General features: G+C 40.9%; 1 protein-coding gene across 5 annotated transcripts in view; it reads right to left on the bottom strand.

Annotated features, from left to right (window-relative positions):
- Positions 1-14,224, bottom strand: part of agrn (agrin) — a 227,835-nt gene that overhangs the window by 105,515 nt on the left and 108,096 nt on the right. For all 5 annotated transcript variants that reach the window (XM_058409023.1, XM_058409026.1, XM_058409027.1 and 2 more), the window contains one exon: positions 9,437-9,652. In XM_058409023.1, the coding sequence (XP_058265006.1) occupies positions 9,437-9,652 (216 nt within the window). The remainder of the gene's footprint in view (positions 1-9,436; positions 9,653-14,224) is intronic.

Here is a 14,224-nt window from a genome sequence, read left to right as displayed (position 1 = left end):
CGTTTGAAAAATCTTACAGTACTGTATCTGAGCGAAACACCAGACTGGGAAAAGACAAAGAGCCAGTAGTGTTAATATTCATAAGGAAACAGGAGAGAAGATGGCATACAAGGATCGGTTATATAACTGTGGGCCAGGGAAGATATGAAAATGAATGTACCACTCAATATCTATTATGTCCCACAGCTAGGAGAAGGCTCAAAGAGCATTATTTTTTGTTAAAGAGAGCTTCATAACATGAAAATCTTTTCATCAATTCCATTTAAAAGCCCTGAAAATTTATTTTAAAATGCACCCTGGCACACACAGTACACAGAGACTTAAGTAAAGTAAGTGAAGTAAGAAGTACGGTAACGTGTAATAAATCTTCGTATTCCACCTACGAAATATCAGAGAGAGATATCTTAATTGCGTTACTGTTCTAATTATAGATTATTCTATTGCACTAGTCTTTTCTTCTTATTTCGAGCTCTCGCTATCATTGAACTGTCAGCCTTGCATCTGAGAGGAATAAGGGAAAAATAATAATGCATTATTCAGGCGAACCCAATGCATAAATACATGAGTAAAAGTTGTGTAAAAAAAAAAAAAAAAAAAGGCTGCTCTTGTGTGCTATTCAAGAAGAGTGTGTGGGAAATGTGGCTTTTTAATGCGTCTAGCCTGCTGTAATCTTCCTTATCGCTCTCCAACACCGCGCCTGGGCCTTGTGAGGTGATTAGAAGAGGGAGGGGATAGAGAGAAAGACAGCAAGGGCAAGAAAGATAGAGAGAACCAAGAAGAGAAAGACAGGATTTGTTTAACAAGTATCACTGCTTGCCAGAGGATGAGCTGCACAGTGAGTCTGGCAGATAGTGTTCAGAAACTGCATTATCATTGGAGCGGATTCGGCAGTCTGCGTGCGTACGTGGATCTAGGACACGGCCCTATAGGGGGCTTATGGGGCATGGAGGCTGTGCAAGCAGGAAACAGCCCGTTATTTATTGATGAATGCCCCCTCCAGCTGACCTTCCAGCAATGCCCAGGACTTCCATCTCACACATTCAGAAAACAGTAGCTCAACTATAGACAAGCTGGTTAACAATGCGGAGAAGCTGCAGGAGATGTCGAACAGGAACACTGAAAAACTGTGATCCCTCAGAAACACAGTATGCCATGATACACTACACGGTCAAAGGTTTGTGAGCACCTGACCATCATATCCTCCTCAAACTGTTACCACAAAGATGGAAGCACATTTTGCATAGGATGTGTCTAGTATTACAATTCCCTTCAGTGGAACTAAGGGGCAAGAGCCATAAAGACATGAGGGATCGTTTCACATGTGGGGTAAGCGCCGCTTTTTACCTGGGGTTATGGAACCCTACTGTAAGTTTTTGTAATGTTGCCCTGCACTGCAGTGCCAAACGTGTACAGTATGAAACGACGAGGTGCTCGAATGATGCTTAGCAACAAGACAAAGGACAAGTCGTTATTTAAATCAGTCGCATGCTGTATTTATCCAGTCATGGTTTTTCACACCAGAAATATGTAACTAATAACAATAACCCAGAGTAAAGGTATAAACAGTGTGAAATGTAATACGCAGGATTAATTGTTAACCCCGAGCAGTGTGAAACATGAAACAAGATTTTAGAAAGGGTTTAGAAAGACTTTCAAGTGTTAAAATCCCTATGGTTTGCCAAAGTTTGGTGTGAATTGCTGAATCTGCACTATGCCTCCAAGCCTGACATCAGTGCCTTACCTCGCTAATGCTCTTGTGGCTGAATGAGCAAATCTCCATAGCCACACTCCAAAATCTTTCCCAGAAGAGTGGAGGATACTATAACCTCAAAGAGGGATTGAATCTGGAATGGGAGTTTCAAAAAAAAACATGAGTGTAATGGTCAGGTGTCCATAGAGTGCATAAAGGTCATGGATGTAGTGACACCTGCATCAGTTTCTAGCGTAGGGAGGCATGGCGGAGGTAGGAGAGTATGACACCTAGAGTGCAGGGATTGATCCTGATCTTGGTTTAATGTCTTTATGGTCTTTCAGTAGGTGGATTAATGTCTCTAAAATACAGACTAGTATCCCCTCCAGGGTGTATCCCGACTCACAGCCAGTGTTCCTAGGATAGTTTCCAGATCCACAACAAGCCTGACTAGGCTAAAGCATTTCCTGAAGACTGCGAAAAAGAAAACAACTCATGTATTTGTCCTCAAGCATTACCTTTGTTTTGCATGCTTTTTGCAGAGAATAGGCATACTGACCAATTTAAAGGCAGGTTTATTAAAGTGTATTATTAAATGTTGTGCAATCATCAAATGAATGGCAGCGCTAGGTCACTCTGTCCATTATTATGCTCCTGAACTGCACAGCAAGCGTGCAGTTAAACAGAGCGGCTATGTGCCTCACAAATGTAAGTGGCTAAGAAAATGAAGATAAAGAGCTGTCCTCGGTCGTGTGGAATTGGTTAGGAGTGATTTATATAGACATTTTAATAGGATATTAAGAACATTAGCTATTTTTGCACTGCTGGCAGACTTGTGTGAGGCTCAGCACCACATGATTTGTCAGGGTTTTTTGTGGTATATTTCTTGTTCACTTTGTTTAACTGAGGAAAGAACAAATTCTTCATTTGTGAGGCGTTATGTTTGTAAGATTTCTGCAAAAATGTGCCTACTCAATTACCGAAAAAACATTGAATATGTACTCATTATGTACTCGTGTGTTTTTATATGATTAGATGACTGGCTGAAACATAACATGTCTATAACATGTGACATAAGAGTCTAAAACATGTGTGAAGCTCACGTGACCTTTTTGTGCTATATACTGGCTGGAAATTTAATAATATAAATGTGCTTCTTTATAAGATATAGCTATGCCTTATAGACATTTACAGATTCAGGATAAATCATACACCTGATCACCTGGTCAGTGATAAATGCCTACTTTACTTAATTTGGTTTGTCAGATAGCTCGGTATAAATGATATCATCTTAAGACTCAGGATATGACATCACCACACCACATTTAACAGGCTGACGTCAGCCGGACTAAATATACTCGGTGATGTGTGAGGCTGAGGAGCCGTGTGGAGATCCTCCAGCAGATGGAGTGGGGAAGCCGAGGAGGAGCAGACGAGAGGTGTGAATAAAATCCCATGTCACATAGACAGGTGAAAATGTATGTGTGCGTGCCTGTGTGTGTGTGAGAGAGAGAGAAAGAGAGAAAGAGAGAGAGAGAAGAAGCACACTCTCTCATACACCCACACACATGCCCACACTTACACCCCCCACTCCACACAAACATACTCACACATTTATATGACATCACACTTTAACACACACACACACACTTCCCCACAACACACATTTCTCCTTCTCTCATTCACACTCACAGAAGACGGGGGCGAGAGAGCAAAAGCTCATTTACACGAGACGGAGACAACGGTGCTGATGTCACCCGGAGACTGGCTGTGTCAGAACCTAGGGCTGTATAGAACAACTATGATCATGAATGCCCTAAAAAATGTTTTACTTTTTAAAAAAGGGCTACAAGACTTAAAAGTGATACTGTAATGTATTCTTAATGCTTAGGCCATTAGTAGTGAATAAAAGGGAATGTTTAATAGAGATGCAGAGTGAATGAAGTCAAATCCTGACAAGTATTCTCCATTAATAGCTCTTAACTGTGGGGGCTGCTGCCATTTTTTAGGTCATGTTTGTTTTATAATGCAGAGTTTTGAGTTTGCAGGAAATCATTATTACCATAATTCTAGCATGTTCAAATTGAAAATGTTGACTGATCACGTGATACTGTTGTGATTTTGGTTCATCAACCATATATCAGCGAGTGTTGATTGCAGGTGTGATAGTCAAGCAACAGCAGCAAGGTAAAAGTTAGGTGCGACTGCTAATTAGCAGCTTTGACATTTCTTCCCCCTCTAAACACAGAATCCATAATCCTGCTTTCTTGCTCACAAGTATAATGTGTGCAAATTCACAGGTCAAAGTGAACAGACAGATGATCTTAGACATTAAAACAAAAGTAACCGCTAGTACTTCTGTGTCCTGTGTCCTTTCCACTTCAGTAAAGTGGCTTTCCAGCTGGGTGGATTTTATCTAAATTCTAAAGACTCTCATATTATCATACTGCTGTAGGAAATGGTCAGAACCTGCATGTGCTACGGCTAAACAACGGATGCTGGCACCTCTACTAATCATTCCCTGTAACCAGCTCCGTCTCCATCGTACTCCTGTTCATTTTGCAACCGTCTTAATGCGTGGGCTTTATCCACATCTAGAAGAAGAGATTCATGCTTAGTGCATCCAAAACAACTGAAGGGAATTTTACAGCATCTCCACAGCAGGGATCATTTTAAGTATTTAGCCTGAGGCCAAACATGACTGAACTGAGAAATCAGATGCTTCTATCGGCAGGGATATCTCACCTCCCATAGCTTCACTACAGGGAAGAGTTGCACCAGTACTATTACTACGGCAGACATCAGCAGCTGTTGCTCCTCACCTCACAATGCGACAAGTGTGTAATGACGGGAAGCGAGGGAGACGTGGGCAAGAGAGTGGTTTGTGTTGAGTGTGTGTGACTAGGTCTTCAAATCCAGTTTGCAGGTAAAGGATTATGGAAATAAATTGCGCCTCCTCAGTTAAGAAACTGCCAAGAGAAGGACAGAACATTGATTTCTCCATTAGAGGCTTACTACACCATGCAGTCCAATATCCTCGTTTGGATGAGAAGAAGTCAACAGTTTCGCAATGAGGCAGAACTGATGCCATTTCTCTGTGAGACGTCTGAGAGTTTAAGACGCTGAAAAGGAAACCCAAATGAGCTTTAAAAAAAAATAAATAAATACACAAGCCTCACATATTTTCTTTTGTTTCCTCGCATGGTAATTAAAACCAACAGAGATCTCCTTTTTCCCAAATGTAACTACTAAAACCAAAACTGTCATATAAACTAAACACGGTGCTCAAAATCAGGTGATGCCAACAGGACCTTGGAAAATGTAACACAATAGTTTACTGAAGAGCAGCATTGATACAGCAAAAGGACCTTGGACATGAGAGAGTCACAACATGCGATTCGACAGACTCACTAAGTCGGTCAAAGAGTGGGCTAAAATTTACAGGAATTACCTGAAGGCTGGGCTGGCATCCTTACCTGACAGCATTATCACCGTTATTAACATGAGAGGAGGCGTAAGCTAGTATTAGCAAACTAATTTTCTTGTACAAGGAGCTTATTTGCTTTTCATTACTATTGCTGTAGCATTAGGGTTGTGTTTTGTCGTACTGTTACCTTGTTGTTTAATTAACTTGGTTAATCCTGTGAGAAGAAAATTCTTTCAAGACTTTTACAGGAGTTGTACCTCATGTTTAGTCATTTGACATTCTAAAAAAAAATGAAAGTCAATTAGACAAACCTGTAATAAGCATTTAATAACTGAATAACATAACTAAATATTACAGGCTTTCTCAGTCTTAGAGACAGCAAGAGTCTTAGAGACAGCGTCAAATCCTCAGTCTCCACCAGAGAATATAGCAGTAAACCAGGCATGGTTTGAAAGAACCAAAACCCAGATCTTTGCTAGCCTCAGGGCCAGGTATCCTACTATGGGATTTTACTGATATAAGTAAATGTAATTAGACTGAATTGCCTTGTTACTCTGCAGGGGAAAGGATCTACATAACCTGATATACTCAGAAATATCTCAACTCTGATAGACTAGCTTGGCTATCTTGGCCTTGCATGTAACTATTTAGAGTTCTTCTTCTTCGCCTTCTTCTTCTTCTTCTTTCGGCTTTTCCCTTCAGGGGTGGCCACTGAATCATCTCTCTCCACCTATCCCTATCTTCTGCATCCTCAACACTTGCACCCACTAGCTTCATATCCTCATTTATTACATCCATATACCTTCTCTTTGGCCTTCCTCTTTGCCTCCTGCCTGGCAGCTCCATGTCCAACATTCTCCTACCAATATACTCACTCTCCCTCCTCTGAACATGTCCAAACCATCTTAATCTGTCCTCCCTAACTTTGTCCCCCAAACGTCCAACACGAGCTGTCCCTGTGATGTACTCGTTCCTAATCCTGTCCAACCTTGTCACTCCCAAAGAGAACCTCAGCTCTGCTACCTCCAGCTCTGACTCAGTGCCTCAGTGACACTCTCTTGTACACCTTCCCCTTGATTTTAATATTTAGAGTTATATTATTTAACTATTATTAAAACGTTCCATTCCATTTTATTCATTGTCCATGTGTCTTCCATGTCACATAAACCGAAACAGAACCATTTATTACTATGAAGTGTCACGAAAGATTATTGTATAAAAGTATGATTTGAGTTTTTTTTTTTTTTTAAATGGGACACAGATGAAGTATATCTGAGGTTTTCTGGTAAACTGTCCCAGAGCTTTGGTGCAGCGACCAGAAAAGATGATTTACAGAAAGCGAGAGAAAATAAGGGAGAGGAAATTGATATGTTTAGAGAAACGAGTGTGTGAGGGTATGGTGCAGAAGGCAGTGACAGTGAGAGTTTTGGATGTACTGTGGATGCACAACAGAGCAGACATGGCATGAACTAACCATTGATCTGCCCCTGCCCTGCTGCCCTGCTGCTCTTTTGACCATCCAACACTGGCTTGCAACATACTGCGATGAACCCCACTGATACACACACACACACACAATAAGCCTCATTTATCAAACTAAATACGAACAAATTTATTACACAAGAAACGTGTTATTAATGAAGATCTATACAGAAGAAAAATGTCTCACTAAGCAAAGCTCAACTGACTTCAAATTGTATAACTGCGATTTGTTACCGTAATTTTGTATATGAATTACGCTGTCAAGGTTAAATTGCTTATTTTCTTCAATTATTGTTCTTCTTTTGGCTGCTCTCATTAGGGGTCACCACAACGCATCATCTGAGACACATATTTGATTTGGCACAGGTTTTATGCCCTTCCTGATGCAACCCTCCCATTTTTACCCAGAGTGTACTGGCTTGTGCAGCCCCCAGTGGCTGGATTGGTTCCCTGCCCGGGAAAGAAACCTGGGCCATGGCAGAGAGAGCACGATATTCAGTTGCTTTATATTAATGACTATGAAAATCCAAAAGAAATCCATAAATGAAGACAAATAAGACTGGATGTTTAATTAAGACCACAGAAATGGCAGCATATAGCAGGAGGAAGAGTTATTGTGTGTCTATGATAGCTGATGTGCAGCAGTGGCTAAGCTACTTTATTGGAAGGTTTAGCACAAGACCTTTTGTTGTAGTGTTGAGTCACTAAACGCAAATGAACGGTTCTGTGAATAGTGAACGTATTTTTTAAATAATAATAAAAAAAACCATTTACACACTACATTAATAAAAGGTTGATAAAGGAGCCGCACCGGGACAAAACTCACACCTACAGTGCACCTTGTCATTCTCTCAGACAGCCAAAGTGTATTTGCTCACCTACAAGGTTAATATTTTTTTAGATCGCTCTAACTGATTTAAACTGTGCACACCCTCTCTTCATCTCCTCCCTCACTCTTTGCCATGCCAGCCCCCTGTCTGAGCTGGTTCATTGCTTCATAAGAAGCAGCTTCTCTTCATGTGTGCTAGTTACGTGAAGGTGGAGACAAACTGCTGTGACGAACACGCTGCCCGTTTCATTAAGAAAATGACCTGGAGGCTGCTGACCATTAGCAACCTTCTGGTCGTCCAGAGTGAATGCACATCAAGAGCTGTGATAATCAAGTGCTAGCTCAGTGAGAACAGTCTTTTATGCGTATGTAAGTGTCAAGGGGAGATAACAGGTAAAGACCCTTCACTTGCGTCATGCTCTTTTTCTGCTTGGCATAAGAGGCAGTTAATTAGAGCTGCAGGAAGGATATGGACGTTATGTTCCACCAGACTTGGTAATTGCTACTTGTGCTGGTCAGGCACATGGACACAGAGCGTTCTTTAATAACAGGGTCAGACTTGAACAAGCATCATGTATGATGACTTTTTTTTCCTGAGGAACTCCCAGTGGAGCTAACACATATTGTGATTAAGATCACACAGTCTTGCTAGGGTATTTTATAACGTGGCAATGCTATCATGCTGATATCAAAATGAAAAGAAGATAGGCAGTGAAGTTGTTGGATAGTACAATCATGGTATTAGGTCACTAAGGAATGTATGTTACTGTTACTTTTACAAGCCTTACATGTCAGGAATTTACCAACATTTTTTTTGTCATACTCAACCATTTATATTTATATTTGATTCACTGTAATGCTGTTAAAGTTTTAGGTTTTTACATATTTACACATCTCCCTTTTGAAAATACTCAGTTTTCAATTAGATTTAAATATATCAAAATCTAAAGTGAAGTTAAAAGAGAAGTTCACTTCCAGAACAAAAATCTAAAAATAATTTACTCTCCTCCTTGTCATCCAAGATGTCTTACTTTCTTTCTTTCTTCATTCGTATTTCTTTCTTTCTTCAGTCGTTTTCATTGTTCCCCCTGAGTCAGTGACGCTACGTACTACGTAATCACGTCGAAAGGTCACGAGTGATGTAGGTGGAGCTACAGACCCAATGTTTACAAAGTGAACATGCAAAGACCAAGGAAGTGCAGATAAATCAAACGCTCTTTACTAACAAAAAGCTGCAAAGCGTCATTCTACACGCAACAGCATTGGAGCCTCCTTCTCCACAATAGTAAACACTGGGTCTTTAGCTCCACCTACATCAAACGTGACCTTCTGACGTGATTATGTATTATGTAGTTTCGTGGACACGCATCCCAGAGCTAGTGCTAGACGAGCTTTTGTAGTTAAAAAGTATACAATCTTTTATTTTTCTAAGAAAATGGCCGATCGTTTCGCTAGATAAGACCCTTCTTCCTCGCCTGGGATCGTTAGAGCCCTTTGAAGCTGCATTTAAACTCGTGGGCACCATTGAAGTCCACTATATGCAGAAAAATCCTGAAAAGCTTTCCTCAAAAAACATCATTTCTTTATGACTGAAGAAAGAAAGACATGAACATCTTGGATGACAAGGGAGTGAGTAAATTATTTGTAAGTTTTTGTACCGGAAGTGAACTTCTCCTTTAATGTAACTGAACTGCCTTTGTTTACAACTGAAACACCTCTATACATGTTTTCCATCTCTGCTTTTCAGTGCCATTTCCTCCTAACTTCCTTTTTTTCCTCATACATGTCCAGCATCTTTTTCTCCGGGATACACGTCAAGCTTACAGAAGAAGTCGCCGGTTTCAATGGCAGGTTTATTCCTGGTTTTTTTTTTTTGAGCTGTTCTCACAATGTGCTTGTTGTGGAAACTCACACTGTCACAATGCTAAAAATAAGATTAATAGACCTCTGCTGTGGCTTGTGTAAGTTTTCGTGTGTGTATGCATGAGGATAGACAGAAGGAACTTACCACAAGGACCCTTGCGCATCACCTTGATGCGTCTCTGAGTGTTGCACTGAGCCTTCTCCAGTTCACACTCGTTGGAGTAGGTGGAGGAGTCCGAGCCACACACCGGCGCCACGACAGATGGACACTGAGTCTTCTTGCACACACACTCTCCTTTCGAGGGGTCGGTAGGGTCTCTTTCACACGTTGCACCGAAGCCACAGAGCTTTCCCCGGCAGCCTGGAGATGAACACACACAAGGGCAGAATGTGAACATTTACAAAGTCAGGGAAGTACATCAACTTCAGACGAAAAAGTTTGTAATCCAAATGAAATTTACAAGACAGTAGCACTGCTAGTGAAAAGTGCTAATCTCCATAAGCAGTCCACTTCATTATGGTATAAAAACACAGAGACAGAATGCTAATGAAGTGCTTTGTGACTAGGGTTGTCCCGGTGTTAGAGTTTCACAGTTTGTCATAGTGTATGTTTAATTCACCGCTGACCTTTTCAAAATATCGATTTAACATGCATTTCTGTCTTTTTCTTAAACATAACCAAGTTCCACTTGGTTCATTGCTTCAAATCTTTTGCTTCAAATTCCCTGTCTGGACTACATCAACCTCCATTTTTGATGCAACTGCACTGAAAACTGTTATAAACATGTTACATTGCTACCTCATTTCATAGCAGGTTTGTAGCTTTGTCACGCACAGGTTTAAGAACACGGCATTGCTGACAAGAACTAGACAAAACAATAACTATTTTTGTTTTGGTTCAGTATGGTTCCAGTCCTTACAGACGGCCAGCTTCCCTTGAAAAATGAACAATACTGACAGTTTCAGAGATCTCACTGGAAAGTCAGTATTTTCCGACTACTGATATTTTCCGACTACTGAGAACAAATTGTAGCAAACCTACTTCTGATTCTTGTGAGAAGTCTTGTGAGGTATGACTGGAGAATCAATCAATACAACAGAAGTAACTTCCGCCATTCAAGTAGATTCACCTTTTCATACATCCCTCACATACACCTCATCTTTAACCGATAATGAGAGCATCATGAATCGTGATCGGTGTATTCCGGGTGTTGTGTGTGTGTGTGCCTCAAAAATGACTCATCTCTTTAAAGCTGTGCAAAGTTTTCAATATTGTCACATTGTGTAGCCTCAAACAGGCAAAAATCTGCGTAAGGCTCAAACAAATAACCATACCAGATTTCTCTCTCTCTCTCTCTCTCTCTCATAAAATTCAGCAGACTTGCTTTTAAGCTAATTTAAAATAAATACATTAAAATAATGTTTTAAAATGACAAAAAGTGTTTGATGCTTTCTCTCTCTCTCTCTCTCTCTCTCTCTCTCTCTCTCTCTCTCACTTATCAACAGCTCTCAGGACAGGTAGTAGCTAGAAGGGCATGAGCACAGGCTGTTCCTGATCACTGACTTCCAAACATTTCAACCACACACACACACACACACACACACACATACACACAGCTCAGTGTCCACTCCTCTTCTACCGCTTCTGTCACGTCCAGTACTGACAGGTGAGTGTTCACGTCTGTGTTATCTCTTCACCTTTTTTTTTTACAGGGAGAAGTCACACGGATGCTTGACTGACACCTATCCCATACACCCAGAATGCAATGTTATAGAGAGAACAGCATGGTACCCTACACAACGTCAAGATGAGTGGACACATTTGGTTGTGTGTGTGTGTGTTTAAGGCAGCTTGTGCTGTCAGAACTTGGTGCTGTCAATCTGACATGCATAGGTGCCCACTGTTGTTTTGAACACAGCGCCTGTCACCCAGAATGGCTGCTTGAAATTCACCGGTGTAACACAGGCTGAAATCAACACATAGGAGACACACTGATACACACTCAAGTACTTGAGTACACACTGCACATCTCTTCTGATTTAGGCTAAAAGAGCCCTGTGCTTGCAAAGGTGCTTCCCAATTAAAAATATCTATTAATTAATTAATTATTTAAAAAAAAAATTCTCTCAGAGGAATGAACACACTTCTTTTATCCCCGAAATGTCCTGACTCCAAACCATTAGTACTTCTTTATAGACAGAACAGGAACATCCACTCATTCCACAAAGTTCCTGCTTGTTCTTCTCTCTCTCTCGCTCTCGCTCTCTCTCTCTCTCTCTCTCTCTCGCTCACTCGCTCTCTCTCTCTCTCTCTCTCATCAGTCTGAGGTATGCACGTGAGGAGACAGAGCGAGCAATTGGAACGGGTCACAATTGAAAGCAACTTGAATATAAGATGCCAGTTCTGCTGCAGGCACATCCTGTGAAAGGTTTCAAGACTACTTCTAGAGCTATGCTTGCATGATCAGAAGAGAGAGAGAGAGAGAGAGAGAGAGAGGAGATGAGAACAAGATGGAGGGCAGACAGAGGACGAGAATAACTACTCCGCATTTGTGCATATTCAAGATCAAGCAATGCAGAACGCATAATGCCACTGGATGGCACCGCTGCATGTTAAGTGGGGTGATGGCAGATGATGGAGGGTTCACACACACACACACACACACAATACACAATCTTTCAAAAAGATGAATAAATGAAAATCTAGTGCCTGCATATGTGAGGAAAGCTTAGAATATTTGAATGTGGAGTGTGAAAGATGATGCATTTCTTAGTGCAATCCATCATTTAAGTGCCATATACTAAATCTGTTGTATCATTCAAACACAAGGCTGTTCTGATGTCTTTTATATAAATAAGCTCTGCTATTGGTTGTCTGTCACAGGCTTGTAAAGGACTTCATCGTAATTGTTTATCTATTCTGCCGGGAATGTGTGGGGCCAGGTTTCACAATGCACAATGTGTTCCTGTGGGATAAATTCATAGATATATTTCCTCGGAAAAAATAAATAAAAAAATAAAATAAAAATCTGGAGGAGAATATGCCTGTTGCTGATCCATCTCAGCAATGATCTCACCCCTATATGTTTCTGTGTTCATTTCCCAAGCATGTGGTGCCACAGGATTGGTTATGGGGAAGGTGTTGCTATGACAACAGCCTAAGAGTCGACGAGGGGGTTGGCCGAAATGGTTGCAGGTTTGACAACCGGCACCATCCGCACTTGTTATTGGGAAAGTGGACTGTTGTGTTAAAACAAGCGTATAAAAGACTGGGTTTGAAAAGGTTTTTCAAACTTCAGCTATATAAATAAGGGATAAAACACGACAGGGTGTGCTGTTTCAGAAAAATAATCCATGATGGGTTAGTGTGATGAAGCCCAGCAGGAAGCAGTGTTGCTATTACCACCCTTTTTCATTAATTGATGAATTTGCTGAAGTGGAATTATCAAAGAAACCAGTGAATTCTTGTTATCACTTATGATAGCATCAATATACTTTTTCTATCTCTCTTTAAGTTAATAAGGTAAAAAAAGAAGAAGCACAGCTTGTTATGTTAGTGAGAAACTTGAAAAGTGCTGGAAACTTACTGAAAAACATACTTATTACAAAGCTCTTAAAATGGAGACCCAATGGAGCTCTAGAGAAACCAAAAGTTCACCATACTGACAGGTCTATGTTTTTATATATATATGTTATATACTCCATTTATAATCAGCCTTAAATTAGGCTCATGTAGATAATCCAGTAATCTTTACAAGTCCCTGTGAATGAGCTGTAACTATAGAATTGATAACATATTAGAACAAGTGTACCAATATAAAGATATAACTTTAATGACAGTCAGAACTACAGCCAGAGCTGCCTTTCTAGACAATTAATCAACAGCAATCTGATACAGACGCTCATCCTCGCTATGGTATACTGCCTGCTGATTGAGAGCTAGCTTGAGTCTCCCGAGATCAGAAGACTGGAAATCTAATTTAGGAGTTATGGCTAACGTCTCTGCTTCATACAGACGTAGTGAAAGACCCTGGAGGGCACAGCCACGCACTCCCAGCAAGCGAGAAACTCAAACACAAACAGCTGAAAAAGATGTGGCAGCTGATACACGGAACAGAGATTTCTTACATGTCTCTCCTTCCCTGCTCCGTTCAGCCATTACTGACTAGGCCACAGCTATACACTAAGACTCCGGCTCAATCATATCCACCTGAGCACTGAGGCACATCTGCATGCACGCTGGAGTTCACTGCAATCCAATCTAGAGGACTCAGCTTTATCACTCATCTTTCCTGCACTTCACGCTCACTTCTTTGTTTTTTATCCCCCTTTTCATTTCTGTTCTATTTCATTGCTTGTTATGAAAAAGTAAAATGAATAGACAAAAAAAAAGGGGGGGGCGGTTATTTAATTCGGCTGGAGTTATAGATAGTGCACCGGCGTCTGTGGGAACCTTCTATTTTCTGATTTCCACATATATAATGGTTCAGATGATTCTCTCTCTCTCTCTCTCTTTACCGCTCCTCCATGTCTGCTTCAGGCCTTGACCCGGCTTAGATACACCCCGACTTATTTAGAGCTGAACTTCAGCAACCAAAAAAAAAACAGAAATAAAAAGAAAAAGAAAAGAGAAAAACCCAACTCCTACACAGGACAGGCCAGGCCAGTTTCTAATGAAAAGAAGCTCCAGAAAGGAGAGGTGGGTGAATTGGAGGAGAATCAGCCATGCCTTATCCTCGGATGTACACTGAGAAGATGTACGTGACCCAGCAGTGTAGGAAGACATAGTGATTGCTTGGTTTAAAGACACAACTGTTAGTCTAATAAAGGCTAAGGGCAAATGTGAGAGTGTTCAGCGTGAACGCTGTAAAGCCCATGGTTGCACAGAGGTGATGTTTTTCTAACGGACAGCTAAAGAGCATGGGAGGCTGCA

The sequence above is a fragment of the Hemibagrus wyckioides genome, linkage group LG15 (genome assembly GCF_019097595.1).
Source record: "Hemibagrus wyckioides isolate EC202008001 linkage group LG15, SWU_Hwy_1.0, whole genome shotgun sequence".
Taxonomy (NCBI): Eukaryota; Metazoa; Chordata; class Actinopteri; order Siluriformes; family Bagridae; genus Hemibagrus; species Hemibagrus wyckioides.
The sequence above is the reverse complement of the archived record's forward strand: the minus strand, read 5'-3'. Positions and strand labels throughout refer to the sequence as shown.